Source organism: Furipterus horrens, unplaced genomic scaffold, assembly GCF_987537825.1.
Source record: "Furipterus horrens unplaced genomic scaffold, mFurHor1.1.pri manual_scaffold_2, whole genome shotgun sequence".
Classification (NCBI taxonomy): Eukaryota; Metazoa; Chordata; class Mammalia; order Chiroptera; family Furipteridae; genus Furipterus; species Furipterus horrens.
The window spans coordinates 206,991,912-207,011,378 of NW_028327172.1; the positions used below are offsets into that span (position 1 = coordinate 206,991,912).

Sequence of the window (19,467 nt, forward strand, 5' to 3'; positions counted from 1 at the left end):
ATTCTTTGTGGTTTTTATGGAGGCTTCATTCTAAGCACAATTGATTAAGTTACCAAATATTGGTGATTGAACTCAACCCCCACCCTTATGCCTTCACAGAGGTCAGGAGGGTGGGGCTGAAAATTCCAACCCTCTAATCCCATGATTGGCTCTCTGACAACCAGTGGGACATGCTTAGATGCCGTCCGAAAGTCACCTCCTTCACATAATAAGAGAAACCTTTATCTCACTCATCATTCCTAAAATCCCAAAGGTTTTAGGAGCTCTGCACCAGATTCAGGGATCAAGACCAAAATGTGTATATATGCTTCTTATCATAAGCAGCAATCGCATAGGGTCACTTCTGCTTTCCATTCATTGGACAGACTGTCATGTGGTCATAGCCAACCATTAGGGACCCATGAAATGCAGTCTTTTCATATGTTCAGGAGCAGGGAGGACTTGTTGGTAAATAGCACTAAAGACTACCACGCGTAAAATCTGTTCTCCTTTCCTAGTCCAGTTCAGCTGCTTCCCTTTGATGTGTGTCATGGGTTATTGCTGCCTGTTCTAGTAAACGGTGAGGATTCTCGCCAGTCTCTGCTAGTGAACTTGTATACAGCTCCCTTTAAGTGTGGTGTCTAGCGATTGTACTATTTAAGAAAGCAACTTTCTCTAAGAAATGCCAATTTACCTGCCACCTGTTCTTGCCAGAGGGGTGGATGCTCACCCTATTGGGTAGTTACGTGTGTCTCCATCTTTCTGTTCTCTGATCTGAGTGCCTAGTCTGTGTGTTCTCTCTGTGTAGTTCTGCCTGAGCAGACACCTCAGTGGGGAATCAACCTACTTCCTTTGTCAGGAAGAAAAGCAGACAGAGCAGTCATTGGACAGGACATGGACGCCCAGGGCATTCCTATTGGTAGAAACCCAAAATTTTCAGCTGAAGTACTTCACCACCCCTGCCAGGTGTGCCCTCCTTAGTGAAGGAAGTGGGTGTAAGAGATGATGAAATACCGAGATGCTTAAAATATGTGATGTTGTTGGCATCATAAAAGGGTTCCCAAGGAATTTTTTATTTCACAAGGACTTTTAGTTTTTTTCCTCGCGATATTTTTGTACCAGAATTTTCTGTATTCCTGAAGAGGCATCTTGAAATGTTTAATGGAAGTCTGAACTTAAGGAGATGACATACACTAGAACAGGCTGATTTATGGGAAGAGGAGATTCAGCCAGTGGAGTGGACAAATATGTGTATTATTGAGGAAAAACATCTGATTTGCATACCACTGTAATCACTTCTAGAGCATTCTACCAGGGTTTTGTAAAACTTTCAAGGAAATACAAAAGGCTTTCTTATGATGTAAAAGTAGAGAGATTCATGATGCACCTCAAAAAAATAATTCCTTTAGCAATTTCCTATGCATACATGGATCTCTCTTTAAAGCACACACCATGGACTACTATATTTTGAATGTACTCATTACTAGGAAAAACTTTCCTTTAAATTAATGAATAAAAGGATCCTGGGTTTCTACTGACATTTATTTCTAGCATGGTGGCCTTTATTCTTCTCAGCTGTCATTTACAATTGCAGTATTCCCGTGCCTTTGAGGGTAAGCTCCTGACGATATTAGATAGAGTAAATTCAATTTATAATGCTAGAGTCGGAGGCATAACTCATATCTGCTTTACAGGCTCATTGGATTATGTTAGACCTGCTCTCTGCTGGGTTCTGCTGCTTGGCCGACGACCGTTTAACCCTGGTATAGCCACACTGATGTTACAGTAACTCTTTGTATGATGGGATCCTGCTTGCCAAATTCTTGATTATCACTATTTCATAGTGGCTAATGCTTAATGAGAAATATGATGTGCAAAGAAGAGGGCTAAGATAACACCGCACGTGTTATCTTATCCATTTTTATAATAACCCTCTGATATCAAGAGTTCTCCCCATGTTACAGGGGAGAACAATGAGACTTCGATTCTTACATAAGGCAATTGGTTTGAAGCTACACAGCCTTTAGGTGGCAGCTCTGAGGTCCAAGCCAGTCCTACTGAACCCCAGAGCCCAGGAGCATAAGCATTTCACTACAGTATTCCCAGTGCTAGCCGGCAGAACTACAGGGTGTTGTGTGGACACGGGGTGTTTGTGGAACCCACACATCAGGCAAACCTCAAGAAACCCAGACACGAGATAAGGCTCCGCAACCCACTGTGTGGCTTACGGACCGTTCCTCTCACCTCAGCCTCAATCTCTTCACCTTTCAAATGAAGCCATTGAACAGAATGACCTTTAAAGGCACTTGTTCTTGACTCTGGGATCAATAGACCATGCTTTGCCATTTTCTAAGCATGAAAATGTGGGCAGTTTTTCTCTAAGGCAGTTTCCCCTTTGTAAAATGGAGATAATGCTGGCATCTGTTTATTCTCATGAAATAATCCATGCAAAGCATTTGACACGATGCTTGCAACATATAAAGTGCTCACGGGTATCAGCTTGTCATCATCATCATCATCATCATCATCATCATCATTATTATCATCGTGTTGTTATTATAAAAATCACTATTAGTGCTGGCAATAGTAAATTGATAGCAAAGTATTCATTGTACGTTCACAACTGATCTTGACCTTCATATGTATTGTGACACTACCTGAAAGAACTGAAAAGTATCATCAGAGAACACCTTTTAAGGCCCCAAAAGGCAACTGTCTCTTCACCAACTGACAAATGAATGGCAGTTATGTGCTAAGAAAATCTCATTCCACATTTATTCCATCTCAATCATATCATGGTAAAGGGTTTAGGAAGCAATTTAAAAAATACACTCTCTGGTCACCACAGATTAGTGTATCAGCAAGCAAAGCATCAACACACTCTGGTTCCTTACCATTTGATGAAGTACTTCATTTTACCCTGACCTAAAAACGGGAACTTTTTTCCAAAGCACTTCAGTGTCTAGCCACTCATAAAAGAGTAAAGGGTGCATACTGAGGACGCAGATGGAGTGAGCCTTGCTGGACTAGAGGCAATAATTTCTCAAAAAATAAATTAAAAACATCATCCACACAGTCTCAAACTACACTATATGATGTATACACTTCTAATCAACGTCGCCAGTTTTAATTGAAACAGCTTCATTTGGCTCTGGGAGCACACAAATATGGTGTGTCTTTCCACAGGTGGTTTACCAGGAGGCCACCTTTTCAGTTTTAATGGAAAAACAATTGATAGTACAAACACAGGATAACATTACAATTAATGGAGGCAGGAGTATATGAGTTTTATTTTGCTGAACATTCATTCCATAAGAGCAAAAACTAAATTTTTTTAGACTCATTTCTATTTCCTCAAAGAGCAGAACAGTGCTTGATGCAGAGAAGTCCCTGAGTAACGATTTGTTGAAAGAATAAATAAATGGATGGCTCTGTGAAAAATGGTCATCCAACAGTTTACTTAATTTTAATCTCTCTGAGCTTCATTTCTCAGCTCTAAATAATGTCTACCTTTTGGGGTTAGTAAAAAAGTGATTGAAGAGGTGATGTCTGTAGGAAGGCATGGAATATGGGCTCAGCAAACAGTTGTCATTGTGATCAGGTGGCCCTACAGATTGCTATCCAAGCATCCTTGTCTTTGTGAAAACAGGCACATCACTTTATCCCATGGAGAGATCCATACAAATGCCTTGATGTCCTTTGGCAATTTTCAGAATGACAATTAAATTCATGAGGGAAGAAAATTAATGCTGTTTATTCATGGGATTTGGTGTGTGTGATTATGGTCAGCAGCCCCTCTAGATGTAAAACTTTCTCATAAACCTGCAGGGAGGTAGCACATAATGGTACAGCCTTCCTGGAAGGCAACATGAGTGTTTGTAGAAATAGCTTAAACTCTGGTCTCATGATTCTTTACTGAGATCAGTCATAAAGAATGAACCACTGGTGCAGCCATAGATATGTGCACTAGAATATTAATTACATCATTGTTCCTGTGTGGTCCAAAATAGTGAAATCCCCTTCATATCCAACAATATGGTAAATTCAGTGGATACATTATTATACAGCCATTAAAAATCATGACATGGGAAATATTCAGGATATTTTGTAAAGTTAAAAAGTAAGATACAGTACAATATTTTTGTATTATCCTTATTTAATTTGTAGAACATATTAACATATAGTTAAGATAAATGACCAGAATGGTCTTAGAGTAGTACAGTTATGGGTAATTTTTATTTACTTAAAATTTTTCTGTAATAATTGCACAAAATGTCATTAGAACATATAATATAGAAATCATAAGGGCTTATAGAAGGTTATAATATCTTCCTAAAGTGTAGATGAACGAGAGTTTCCTCATTTTCCCTAAACTCGGGGATGCTTAGACCGAAGAAGCTCTAATGAATAATGCATCCTGAGACATTTAAGCCTCACTTGAGTGTTGGCTTGAAAAGATCTTAATGTTAAAATGACGCCAGGGTAAAAGACTATGCTGCTAAATGATATGGTGGTGGTGATACTAAAGCATCCACGGGAGAACTATTTCAGAACACAGACATTTAGAGTAGATTTCAAATAAGCCTCCAAGATACGCATAGTGAACTGTTGACCAAATAAATCTGTGTTCTTTTCTCCTTCTTGGACACATGAGACTTCTTTCGTTGTTTGGGGTGGACATCTTAAGTGATTTCTAACTAACAAAGTGAGAGTGGAAATGATGTGTAGCACTTCAAGACCTGGCCCATAAACACCTCCCATGCACACTTCCAACACCCTTTTTCCCCTTCTGGATGAGACAATCACAGAGACTTGAGAGGCACACGTTGAAGGTAGCCAGCCTTTCATGAGCCTCTCTCCCTTGATGACTCTGAGAGAAGAACCATCAGCTAATGTTTACCCACCCAAGTCTGTTAGATGAGCAAGAAATTGCCTACATTCTTTTTAATTTGTTACATAATGAAGTGCCTGCTTGTTACAGCAGCAAAAGATAACCTACCTAATACAGCCACATTGTCTATCATGTACACTTAGCTGTGCACATGGCCTGGCCAAATTCATTCTTGATGGAGATACCACTTTTGTGGATAAATCACTCCATGAAAGGAATGAAGAAGAAGTTAGAGAATAGTCCATATGTACTATTTTTAAAATCACTAGAGTCCTATAGAATTTGGTTAATTTTTCTCCTGTGAAGGTAGTGAAATGTATTGGTTTCCTATAAGAACTTAGATCACACTGTCTGGATTGTTATTTTTATCATCTTTTGTCTTGTTTTGGATCTTTCTTGTTCTATTTGGATATAGGCCCCATGAGGGCAAGACCTTTGATTTATTTCTTGCTGATGACCTAGTTCCTAGAATAATTTCTAGACTAATAAGTGCATAATATGTATTGGTTGAAGATGTAAATTCATGTAATGAATGTGAGATGGATAAACATAAATTCATCTGGTGAGTTTTACGACCCTGAAAAATTGACCAGGAACTTTCACTTGGCAGAGAAAGGGTTTTTGTCCAATATAGCCACGTGATAAAACACAAAACAAATACATATGCGGCAGTCAATTTCTAAATTTTATTTTACATTATATGATATATTTATCAAATGCTTCTAGAGACCAAAGGCAGCTGACAGATTTGCTGAGTGTAGGTGTCTCTTCACTTCCTATCTTCATCTCTTGTGAGCATCACCTTAACTCTGTGGCAGGTTTCCAGCTCTGACCTTCTACAAATTCATCACCTGATGGCAAAGAGCCATCCATTTGCTGCCCTCTTCTTATTATCCCAAGTAGGTGGTGCCAAGTTAAAATGCCCATAAATCACAATTTCCATGTGTGAAAGGGTCTAACTACCAAGTGCTTATTTGCTTTTAAAATTGGTTCTGTTGCTGCCAAACTAAATAAATTGGTTAGTCAAAATTTTGGAGTGATTAGATACATATACTCCATCTTCTTTTCCTTCTGGAATTATCCGTTGATTTGTTCATTCTTTTATGTATTAGTCAGTATTTCCCAGAAAAACAGAACCAACAGATGTGTATACTTAGAGAAAGAGATTTATTTTAAGTAATTGGCTCACATAGTTGTGCAAGATTAGCCAGTTTAAAATCTGATGGGGGTGACAGACAAGCTGTAGGCTCAAGAATGAGTTGTAGTTCAAGTTCAAAGGCAGTCTTCTGTACAACCAGGAAGAACTGATCTTTGCACATCACATCCAAAGGTTGTCTGCTGGAGAATTCTCTCTGGCTCAGTAAAGGTAGCCTTTTGTTCCATTCAGGTCTTTAACTGATTAGATTAAGCCCACCCATACCATGGAGGGCAATATGCTTTACTCAAAGTTTACCTATTTAAGTGTCAATTCTAAAACAACCTCACAGAAACATCCAGTATCATGGCTCAGACAAGTTGACACATGAAATTAACCATCACAATGTGCTTGCTTGATTTTTTGCTCATTTGTTTGTGTGTGTGTGTGTGTGTGTGTGTGTGTGTGTATGTTGTCCTTGGTCATTATTTCTAAAGGGTTCATCTAATCCAAAACTCATGGTGACCTGGAAAATCTCAAACTCACATTCCAGTTCTCCCAGTGGCTAGCTGAGTAACTGTGCTTTATGCACAGAGCCTCCAGTTGGTTCTGCCTCTATGAATGGAGATACCCAAGTCATAGGGCTATTACAACAATTAAGTGGAAGAAATATACATAGATAAGCTCACTAAACACAAGTTTATATTGAAATTATTATTTAAAATTGTGTTTATGTGTCAGAAGTCCTGTCTTTCAAACAAATAAATGAGAAAATAGAAAATTTCTGGCTTATTGTAATAAAGAAGATCAAATTAATAAATACACTTTATTTGTACATGAACTATGAATTTAAGGGTTAAGAGAAGCTTTAAAGACTACCACAGATGATTATTGAAGATCCCATGAACAGTGTCAGATTTAAAGTACACAGAATACTCATCCCTAAAGTAAAGGATGTTAACACACCCCCAATTCTTCTCCAGTGAATCCTGGAAGAATATCAGTAGTTTAGAGGTCCTGACAACTGACTCAAGGGAACCCAGATAAGATGAGACTATTTGTGAGAAGCTAATAAAAAGGACTAGACAGAGCCTATCACCTTCACCTCAGTGCACAGTTAGCATTCACATGTGATTTAACGTTGGATTATTATATGATTGTGAGTCTCCACTGCCCAGGAGTCTCCACTCTTCAGGTTCCTGGCCAGACTGTTCATGTAACTAAAAAGGGTGGAGGAAGTTTGGCCCTCACCTCATCTAAATTCTACTTGTTTAGTCCTCATTTTCCTCACCAAGGCAAATCCCTTCTAATGTTTAAGATTTCAGTTCCTTTTACAGAAAATGCCCAGTGCACTCTGAGAAGGGTAGCCTTGCCCTATGGTCCCACCAGGTCAATAGTCCAACATTGGTGGGGTTCCCAAGGTCAATATTCCTGAGTCTTAAATAACTCTGCCCATGGAACAAAGGTGGAAATTCATTATCTTCAAGCCTGTTTCTTTTCAGATCCTCTTCTAGAGAAATTTAAAAAATCGTGGGTCCTGCCCCATTCAAGGTCACTCATTACAAACCAAGCTATTCTACACTTCAGAACAGACTATTAATACAAATTAGTAACTATTCCTGGTTGAAATTTCTCAGGCCAGGTCACCTTTGACCCAAATGGAGCATAGATTTTCTCACTGAACTGAAGATACTGTAGGTCAGTCAAGATGGAGATGTAGGCAGCCATGCTTTGTCTCCTCACACAACCATAGAAAGAATTAGAACCAGATTTCAAAAACAAATAGTAACCAGAACCATCAGAAAATTGAACTATGTGGAAATCCGACAACCAAGGATTTAAAGAAGCCACATTCATCCAGACAGGTAGGAGGGGCAGAGCCACAGAGACAGGATGGAGAAGCAGTGTAGCTCAGACAAGCAGCAGCATTCATGTGTGGTGGATAAAAACCAGGAGGGATACCATGGGAGCAAGTGATCCCAGCCCCAGGCCAGACCACATAGCCCAGGGTTCCAGCTCCAGAAAGATAAAGCCCCATTACCCATGATTATAAAAACCAGTGGAGGTTGGGGATACAGAAAAAACTTTTGGATTTTCACTGCTCAAAGGGCCTGCATGGTCTTAGAACATACACAAACACCAGGCCAACAACTGGAAGGATGCCAATTGCATACAGGAAGTGGGTGAAGTGAGTGGAAATGGAGCGAGGGCCAGGCAAACTTCCAGAAGCCAGGCAGCAGCATTGTCCCCTCTCTGAGCCCCCACCATATGCAGGGCCACAAAGCAGTGAAGTAGGTGGTTCGTCCCTGGCAATTAGCTAAGGCCTTGCCGCACACAATTTATGGGTGCCTTTGCTACATAGGCCACACTACCAAGACAAGGAGTAAAAACAGCTCTACCCAGTACACAGAGACAAACACAGGGAGGCTGCCACACTGAGGAGACAAGGAAATATGGCCCAAATGAAAGAACAGAACAAAACCCCAGAAAAAGAACTAAAGAAAATGGAGATAGTCAACCTATCAGATGCAGAGTTCAAAACACTGGTGATCAGGATGCTCAGAGAACTCATTGAGTACAGCAACAACATAAAGGAAAAAATGAAGGTTACACAAAGAGAAATAAAGAAAAATCAACAGGGAACCAACAGTGAAGGGAAGGAAGCTGGAATTCAATCAGTGATTTGGAACAAAAGGAAGAACAGCCAGAACAGAAAAAGAAATAAGAATGAAAAAAGATGAGAAGAGGTTTAGGGACCTCTGGGACAACTTTAAATGTACCAACATCCAAACGATAGGGGTGCCAGAAGCTGAAGAGGAAGAGCAATAAATTGACAAGTTATTTAAAAAAAATAATGAAAGAAAATTTTCCTAATTTGGTGTCTCAAATAAGCTGGACTCAAAGAGGACCACACCAACACATGTCATAATTAAAATGCCAAAGATAAAGAGAGAATCTTAAAAGCAGCAAGAGAAGAGAAGAAAATTACCTAAAGAGGAGTTCCCATAAGACTATCAGCTGAATTCTCAAAAGAAACTTTGCAGTCAAGAAGGGACTGGCAAGCAGTATTCAAGGTAATGAAAAGCAAGGACCTACAACCAAGATTACTCTATCCAGCAACACTATCATTTAGAATGGAAGGGCAGATAAAGTGCTTCCCAGACAAGGTAAAGCTAAAGGAGTTCATCATCACCAAGCCATTATTATATGAAATGTTAAAGGGGCTTATTTAAGAAAAAGAAGATCAAAACTATAAACATTAAAATGACAACAAATTCATAACCATTGATAATCTGAATCTAAAATACAAAAACAAAAACCAACTAAACAAACAACCAGACAGGAACACTATAGGTATAGGGATCATTTGAGGGTTATCAGCTGGGAGGGGGAAGGAGGAGAATAGGGAAATGGTTCAGAGATTAAGAAGCATAACTGGTTGGTACAAAACAGACAGGGGAGTGTTAAGAATAATATAGGAAAGGCAGAAGCCAAAGAACTTATACACATGACCCATAGACATGAACTAAGGAAGGGATTGCTGGAAGGAAGGAGGGCACCGGGCACAGCAGGGGGGCGGGGGACAGGGGGGAATTGGGGCAACTCTAATAGCATAATTAAGAAAATATACTTTAAAGAAAAGATTTTGTAGGTCAGAAAATCTCCAGAGGACACACCACCAAGATCTAGCAAAGACTATGTCAAGCATCTTGCAATATCCTCATTTTGTGAAAAACAATGTAATTTCCTCTCCCCTCTTCGATAATAAACATATGTGCTCTTTCAAACAGCAGTGTGTTTTTAAATGTGTCAGACCAGCTTGGACATTTATATGCAAAGATTTGTACATCTGCGTTTTTGTTTGTTTGTTTGTTTTTTTGTTTTTTTCATTCTGTGAGAACTGGGACAAAGAAAACTTTATAGGCTGCCTTTATTCTCTTTGTGATAATGCCTACATGGTTAACTTACCTAGTGCAGCTCTGCATGGTAGTCGGTGCGGCTTAAAAATGTGTAAAACATTAGTTTTATGAACGCTTTGTTCATATTGCTTCTTTCCCACTTTCTCCAGGAATGCCCCAGCGGTGTTGTTAACGAAGAGACCTTCAAAGAGATTTACTCACAATTCTTTCCACAGGGAGGTAAGTACAAATGTGGACTTGTTCAAGCACTCTCAGTTAGAATTATGTTTGCAATCTTTTCTTTTTCCTACTTGGTGCTGCACTGGCCTGGAGGAGGGTCAACGTGGTAAACAGGAAGCTGTTTCTCTTACCCTTCACATGCATTCTTTCTTGGTCTCTGTGAGGCAGGGGGACCTTCAGTCTCATCCCCATGTTCTAGGATTTTCTCAGTGGGTTGGGCTCATGAGTCATTGTTCATTGTTCTTTCTGTGAGGGCTAGTGGAGTTGGCATTGACCTGTGCAGCCATTTGATGAGGTCACTCTCTTTGTGTGTTGATCTTGACCACTAATTTTGATGAACTGCTTGTGTTTGCAACCTTGAGTTCGTTTTCATCTTCCACGGCATGACTTTCCATCTTTAATCACTATGTAAACGAATCAGTAGGCAGCATGCAAGGGCATACAATTTCCAATGTATTGCAAAAGTAAGCTACTTACAAACTATCACTGATCCACGAGTTTGCTCTTCAGTTTAACACAACCAGCAGTATTCCCGTGTGCCTAGCACTGTGGGTCTCAAATGTCCAACACTTTCTGACTATTACGGCCTAGTCCCAGGCCTCGGAGCTTTCTCATGCTTTATTGGTTTCATCTGACTCTCCCAACTCTCAAAATTAGGACAAATGTAATTATCTTCAATTTACAGATGTGATATCTGGGGCTTAGAGAAATTAAATGGGTGGCTCAGGGGCACACATCCATTACGTGGCAAATCTGGGTTAGAACCTAGATTTCTTTGGAGCCTCACGCAGTGTTCTCTCTGCTGCTTCTCCCTTTGTCAGTGACTCTTTGCTATGGCAACCTCCATCTGAGAAAAATGAATACCGCTCCAGATATTATTGCATGTGGAAAGAAAACAGGATTGCAAAATAACACATGCGTGTTAGAGATGAGTAAAGAGATGTGTTGGCCACTGAAAATTCTTTTTAGTACTTTATTTATTTGTTTGTCTGTTTATTTTATTTTTAGGGAGAGGGCAAAGGAGAAAGAGAGGGAGGGAAACATCTATGTGGTTGCCTCTCACTGGCGCCCCCAAATGGGGACCTGACATGCAACCTAGTCTTGTGCCCTGCCTGGGAATCGAACCAGCGGCACTTGGCTTGCAGGCCGATGCTCATCCACTGAGCCACAGCAGCCAGGTGGCCACTGAAATGTTTGTTTCTTTTTCAACCGCCCATCCAGATGGCCAGCTCAAATCTGTTGCACAGCCTACTGTGTGCCCAGCTGTGTGTTAGGTGCTGGTAATGAAAAGGAATAAGATGTAATATCTGCCCCAAAAGAATGTTATAGTCTAGTGTAGCGAATGGACATTCTCAAAATAAAGCATATGTGTGAGAATAGAGGTTTAAAAAAAATACTATTATGGGAGCACAAGGGAGGATGATTAGATCAGCTGAGGGGGAGGGAGGACATGAAAGGGGGCTACCCAAACTGAGCCTGAGCTGAGGTAGCCACCCCTACTGAGGCGTCTAGCATGTGTTCGACCCTGGCACACATTACTCCTCCCCTTCCAACAGCCCTCAGAATGATTCTCCCTTTTTAATAAATGTGGAAACTAAGGCACAGAGAGGTTCATCCCTTTCCTTTCCCATGTCTTTTTCACTGCTGTTCACTTAAAAAATCAATAGTCTCCAAATTCATCCCTATGATTCTGACTTTCCTCCCTGTTTACCTACCATGGTCTGTTGTCAACATAAGCTGAGTGATCTGCCAGATCATGTCCCTGCTCTGCTCCAACTTCCCATCAGAACAGTAGTCACAGCCTATGCAGGGACCTACAGGCTGTGGCCACTGGTCCCCTGTTCTGTCGCTGCCTCCTCATTCCCCACTTTCCCTGTGGACTCATTAAGTTCCAGCCACACTGACCTCTTTACCGTTCCTCCAACATGGCCATCGTGTTGCTACTTCTGGGCCTTCAAACTTTCTGTTCCTTCTGCCTGGAATTCTCTTTTCTCCAGTATCTGACACAATGCCTCACCTCCTTTGCTTTTATCCAGGTGTCACCTTGTCTTAAACTGCACCCCCCCCCCTTTTTTTTTAGATAATATTTTTTAACTCAGTGGTACTTTTTAAAAAATGATTTATTTGTTCGTTTGTTTGTTTTTAGAGAGAGAGGGAAGGAGAAAGAGAGGGAGAGAAACATCACTGTGTGGTTGCCTCTCACTCACGCCCCGAACTGGGGACCTGATGTGCAACCTAGTCATGTGCCCTGACTGGGTATCGAACCAGTGACACTTGGTTTGCAGGCCGACATTCTATCCACTGAGGCACACCACCCAGGGTTTAAACTGAAGCCTCTTAAACATTCCCTATTCCCTTCCCTGCTTTTTGTTTCACTTTAGCACTCAAGAGCAACCCTATAATATATACTACTTAACCTATTTTTTGGTTATTGCTTCTTGTTCCTTCCCCCACTAGAATGTCTTCTCCAAGGGAGCAAGGTTTTGTCTGTTCTGTTCACACTGTGTCCACAGGTTGTGGCCCAGTGACTGACAAGCAACAGCATGCGATAGACGCCCACTGCATAACTGAGTGCACACGTGGATGACTAGGAGACATCCACCTTACATGGTGGCTATAACAATACAATGGAATAATATCTGTAATAGGCACTTGGGAAGTTTCCAACATCTAAATATTATAGTAGTCCCCCTCTATATCGCGGTTCACTTATGGCAGCCTCGCTGTAACGTGGGATTTTTAAAAATATTATATTTAATTATTTATCGCAAATTTTTCACTATATCGCAGGATTTTGTGGTACTGTATGTGTATGTTGTTAAAGTTACATAGGATTAAGAGTGTAGAATATGTTTAAGAGCATAAGTAGTGTTTATAAAAGTGTGGAAAAAGTTAATAAAGGAGCGGGAAAGGTTAATAAGGGACTAGGAATGGTTTATAAGTGTGTGGGAAGGGTTTATAAAGCCTTAAAATATATATAAATACTAAAATAAATGTAAGGTTCCTACTTCGCAGATTTTCACCTATCACGGAGGGGTCTAGAACGTAATACCTGCAATAAGTGAGGGAATACTGTAGTTTTTTTATACAAAAATTAGATTCTCCTTTGGTTTTAAATACTGTTCGTATTAGATATTTCAATGGATTGAAATGACTTTGCACATAGATTGTCAAAATGGAAGTTTTCATTTAAGATAGCCTTTTTAAAGAAGTTAAGTGATGTCAGTTCTGAGAAGACACAGTGTGACTCATTGTGATATGAATTTAGATGTGTCATGGCTGACACTCCCCTACGCCACCTCATCGCTAACAGCCCACAGACAGCTATCACTCATAGAGCCATACTGCAATGGGTCCAATGTCTGCCTCAATAAATAATTAGGAATATTATTTGATTAACTCATTAATTTCTAAATCATTACCATGGAACTTTTTAAAGAAAAATCATGTTAACTATATATTTAAGTGTCTGTCAACATATTGAGAGGCAACAGTGTCAAAGCACCTAGCACAAATGAAAATCTTTATTTTTTGATTATCTCAAATGAAGTTATTACATATTACAAGTTAGATACAGTTCCACATTAAAATTTATCTTTATTTCAGAAATAAAATTTCAGCATCAAAAAACATCCACATTCCTTTGCAAAGGATTCTTGTTACAAAATCCAAAGGAATTTGGAGAAAAAATATTTTTGCACTCTTAAGAAGTCTTTGATTTTTTATGCTAATTGAATGCATAAATCAAAAAGTAGCAGGCATAATAAATAAAGAAAATGAAGTATTTTAAAGAATAATGACTTGCCATTAAAAAATAATATCATGCTTGCAAATTGCATCTTGCAGTGCTCCTAGAGAAGGGGAAAAGACCTAAGGAAGAATGTCATCTCCAATGGCAGGCACATTCATGCTATGGCCATCCTCACACCTCTCCGAATCCATTTCTTTAGACTGTTGGTCTGAAAGCAAGAGGTTCATCTCATCATGAGCAGCAACAGTGGTGGCTCCATAAATCACAATGTGTCACCGTTTCCTCCAGAAAGATGCTCCGTCCCATCTGCAGAACCTCCTGTGATTTGTACTGTGTCAGGCTCTTCGTTTTCTCTGTTGCTTAGCGAGATGGTTTACCCAGCACACAGAGGCTTCTTGTCTGTAAGGGGTACGGTCTGCCTACTGTAAAACAAGCCGCGAGGGCGTGGGTTACTGGGGCCCCTTACCTGGGTCGTTACAGCAACGCTTCTCCACCTTCACATACAGCGGAAGCTTTAGCACGGGTGCTCTTAGCTCACTAAGCATTTTTAAAGCTCATAAAAATTGCAGTTTCCTGGGCTCTGCTGTAAGAATGTTGCACCTCCTTTGACTATACGGGGTACCCGATAAACAACTATTGAAGGAATGAAAGAACAAGCTCCGGTCAAAAGATTCTAAGTCAACAGACATTTATTGAGCAGCCACCGTGTTCCAGGTACTTGAGGAACTTAGATGGGTGGGTTTGATGGACATAAATATCCTTTTGAAACGGCTCCATCACTGAATATCTGGGACAATAGCTGTAAGAACTTTCAGGCTGATTTGTAAAGCGCTTTTACTGAACAGAAACAACTTTTCATCTACATGGACCTGCCTTGCCATAACGACAGTGTCATGAGCTTCTATTAAGTGCATCAGGCTGATTCCACACACTGTGCCTAAATTCCGGTCGGGATCAGGGGTTTGTGGGGGGAAGAAAGAAAGCAACCGGATTGATTTCAATCCTCAGATCCGAAATGTGATACTTGAATATTCTGAAATGGGTGTGTATCAATAATTTTCCAATGGAGGAGTTCATTGATACCATCAGTGGGGTCTGGAAATAATCGGGTTAAGGACACTGGACTAAGACAAGCGTCCTGAGTTTGTGGCACGTTATTCAAATGGTTTATTTCTCTGGGTCTCAGGTTGTTTATCTTTGATATGGAACAAAGTATCCTCAGTTTTCTTTCTACTCTAATAATCTTTATTTGAGGAGTTGGTTCTGAGATGTCTTGATTTTATTACTGACTCTACAATTAGTTAACGAGGTGACCTTAGCTAAGCCACTAAAAGTACCTGTACTTACTTATCACCTTTGTTAAAAAAGATCCCTTCTTAGCCTAAGAAGCCATCGATTTTGTCCCCCAACTATAAAATTTCAACCTCACAAGTACAAGAAATGGAGGCAGTCTCAGCATATCAAACTCAGAAACTATTTTTGTCATATATAAGGAAATGTGAACAATAAGGTCATATGAGGAGAAGAGAGATTACCCTTAAATCTTTTGAGCCCTGAACTGTACTGAAATCTAGAATCCAGGATACCAGTTATTCATCCTTTTAGCAAATACTTACCAAGTAGCTAAGAAAAACATAGTCAGATGGAAGCAGACCATGGAAGTTTTTGTGGACAGTTTTCTTTTCCTTCACGAGCCCACCTCTGTGCCCAGGCAGATGCCCCCAGTGCCTCGGCTCCTTCCTCTTGCCCAGTCAAAGCAAGTAGCATCATGCCCCCTTTTTAAAAGCTTTCAGGGTCTCCAAGTACCTGCCAGAAGGAGTCCAAACTCCACCAGAAACCTCAGTGCCTGTCATGACACAAGTATTGAGCACAAAGTTTTATCAAATTAGAACACCCATCATTTAAACATACAATAGAGTTTACCAAAAACAGGAACGTTTTGAGGTGAAAATATATTACATCTGTAAAAAATAATTGATCATGTGTCTTTAAGGTAGTTAAAACGAAAGTGGCTTATTGAAAGCACTATGAAAACAAAGAAGACTACCTATTATTTATTGAACATTTAATATGTGCCGAGGACTGTCCTAAGCCCTTTGCATATAGTATCTTATTTAATCTCTTCATGATGATTCTATGAAGTACATATTGTTTTAATTTTACAGGAAACTGAGTCACAGGGAGGTGAAACAGCTTGTCCAAGATTACGCAGTTAATATTTGGTAGAGCTGAGATTCAAGTTCAGGCAGTCTGACTTCACTCTGCTATTAACAACGGCTCTCTGCCCAGTATACCTAGGCTGAACACTGGCTTAACTTCCAGGAGACTTGCCAAGGTGCATTTAGGAGAACAGGAAGTCCTCGGTGCCACGTTAGAGCAAACCTTGAGAGTGTATGTCCCACATGTCAAGCTTGAAAGCAAGAGCAGATACATTTAAGAAGAATGGTAATTATGTATGCCATGTTTGTTAAATTAAAAAAAAAAATTCTCAACATTGTTTGTTCTGGCTATTATTCATGCTGAATTCTGCTTGTTAAGGGAAAGGCATTCACCCTGATTGTACAGGGTAACAAGAGACCTGCTTAATGAAGCTCATTATAAAATATGCAAAATCTCCTTTTTTTCTCACTGAAATAAGTTAAACATACCACTTGTCAGCTCATCTCTCTATAGGCCACTAAATAGGTGCAGAACTCTGTGTAAGAGTACAGGTGAGAGCAGAACAACTTTGCAAATAAAAATAGGCTGCCAATGGAACTTCCTACCAATTGCACTAAATTGGTTACAATTAAATTCCTGGTCTCATAGTCAAGGATTTCTTCTTGTGGCCCATCTATACTCAATGGACATCCACTCTACATACAATAGCTTCACATATTATTTAGACCCAATTGCAGTACCAGTTTAGTTTGCCAAAAACAGTGTTAATAATCATATGTTTAAAAATAAGCAATTCCTCGTATCATATTTAAAGGGAAGAGGTGAAAGAAAACACCACCATCGTTTTGAGAAACTGAGTGTATAGTCTATCTCAAGAAATACATGGCCTCCAATATCATTAACCACCAGGGTAAAGCATTCAGGGAAAATAATCCGTAAGGAGACGTGGGTGCTTGAGAGCTGAGAAAGGAGTTTGTATGACCTCTGACCTCCCTTAGTTGAGGAGGACAATTCTCTACTCCTGCTACTATGGCTTAGTTTTTTGACAATCTTTAAAAAAGCAATTCATAAATTAAAGGGTGACTAGAAGATTTTTTGACAAACTTCAAAAAGCAATTCATAAAGTAAAGGGTGAATAGAAGTTTTGTTTAAAAATCCTAATAAAAGTAAAGGTTAAAAGTAGTAAAGTAGAAATGGATTTTCAACTGAAGATAAAAGGCTACAGCCAATGAGCTAAAAGGTTACACTTTTTTAATATAAAAAAAGGTTAAGGTAAAAGGATGAAACCCATGAGATGAAACATTTAAAATAATCAAGTAGATTTGATCAACAGCCAAGCATAGAAACGCTTAAAAATGAAAACGGCACTAAGAAAAGAAAGCAGTAAGGAAACGTAGATTCTTGGAAAATGGGACAGCAGAAAGCTCAGAGATTAGAGACAAAGGAGAAACAGGAGAAGAGGAAAGAAGGAAGCATTAAAGGAAAAAAGATCCTCCTGAGAGGCAGTGTTGGATTTCAGAAAACTTGAGTGTCACCAGGCAGCATCGTAAGACGCTGGGACGGATAGCCTTCCAAACTGTGTACCATTACTCAGGGCCATGAATCCCACCAAGGGCCCAGGCAGGGCAACAGGGAACCTGTAAGACCACACAATCCCCTTCCAACAAGGGGACAGACACTTCGCAAGTCACTGCTACAAGCTATGGACGAGCCTGGATTCTCAGTCAGAAAAATGCCAACTTTTGTCCCACTATACTTATTGACTGTGTGACTTTGAACAAGTTTCTCAACCTCTCTGGGTCTCAGTAGCTTATATAAATTGTAAAATTGATAAACGGCACTAGGAATAGCAATTCATCTGTGTTTCATTAGGAGTATTTTTATTGTTTTACTTCTAGAGATGGGCTCTGCTAAACACTAAGCAACTTCCAGATGGGTCTCGCGTAGTCCTCCTGCCCATCAACGGCTGTATTCCTCGTCCCCGAGTAGAATCAGTAACATCACCCAAGACTCGCATGTGTCCAGAGCATTTCCATCCAGAAAGTTACAGAGAGGTCTGCCATCCTGTTATCAGTGGCCTCTGTGTAGGTAGCTCACGCCAGTGAATTTCAAGTTACAGTCCTCTACGGAAAGGTGGTGGGCAACTGGGAAAAAATCACAAGTGAGAGGAGGTAGAGTAAATTCTCCTGACTTGGACATGCTGTAGGTACAATGCTTACATAGGATATTGAAATGCTGACTAAATGACATTCCCTTTTCAATATTTTAGACTCTACAACGTATGCACATTTTCTGTTCAACGCATTTGACACAGACCACAATGGAGCTGTGAGTTTTGAGGTAAGTCGTAGACTTTTTCTTTCGTGAGACTTGATTTTAGACACTGACAGGGATTTAGTCGGGAAATTTTAGCTCGATTTTTATTTATTTATTTATTTATTTATTTATTTATTTATTTATTGCTCTTTGAGCTTTTTATTCTCTTTCATTATTATTATGGTAAGAACACTCAACATGAGATCTACCCTCTTAACAAATATTTGAGTGTAAATGTATTATTGCTGATGCCAAGTACAATGTTGTACAGCAGATCTCTAGAGCTTAGTGATCTTGCTTGGCTGAAGCTTCTTATGCCCACTGACTAGTAACTCTCCATTCCCTCATTCCCCCAAGCCCTGGCAATCATGATTCTGCTCTTTGATTCTAAAAATTTGACTACTTGAAATAGATACTTCATATACATGGAATCATACAGTATTTATGTTTCGATGATGGCGTCTTTCATTTAACATGATGTCCTCAAAGTTCAACCATGTTGTTGCATATTGCAGAATTTCCTTTTTTTTTTTTTTTTTTTTTAAGGATGACTGGCATTTCATTGAATGTGTATACCACATTTTCTTAATCCATTTGTCTAACCGTGGACATTTCATTGTCTCTCCATCTTGGCTAATGTGAATAGAGCTGCAGTGAACATGAGGTGGCTATTATGTCTTTGTGATCCCTAGTTCAATTCTTCTGGATAAATATTAGGAAGTGGAATTGCTGGGTCAGTAGTAGTTTTATTTTTAATTTTTTGAAGAACCTTCATACTGTTTTCCATAGTGGCTGCACCATCTTGCATTCCTACCAACAGAGTTCAGGTTTTCCAAATATTCCATGTCTTTGTCAACACTTACCATCTTTCAGTTTTTTGATAACAGACATCCTGATAGGTATCAGGTGACATATTATTGTGGTTTTGATTTGCATTTCACTGATGGCTAGCGATGCTGAACATTTTTTAATATACCTGTTGGCCGTTTGTATATCTTCTTCAGAGAAATAAATGTCTGTTCAAGTCTTCAGCCCATTTTTTAAATTGCATTACTAGATTTTTTATTTTTTACTGTTGAGTTATAGGAATTTCTTA

At 39.6% G+C, this 19,467-nt stretch overlaps 1 protein-coding gene across 2 annotated transcripts in view; it reads left to right on the forward strand.

Annotated features, from left to right (window-relative positions):
• KCNIP4 (potassium voltage-gated channel interacting protein 4) overlaps positions 1-19,467 on the forward strand; it is a 391,027-nt gene that overhangs the window by 356,841 nt on the left and 14,719 nt on the right. For both annotated transcript variants that reach the window (XM_090267023.1, XM_090267022.1), the window contains exons 3-4: positions 10,075-10,144; positions 18,325-18,395. In XM_090267023.1, the coding sequence (XP_090123149.1) occupies positions 10,075-10,144; positions 18,325-18,395 (141 nt within the window). The remainder of the gene's footprint in view (positions 1-10,074; positions 10,145-18,324; positions 18,396-19,467) is intronic.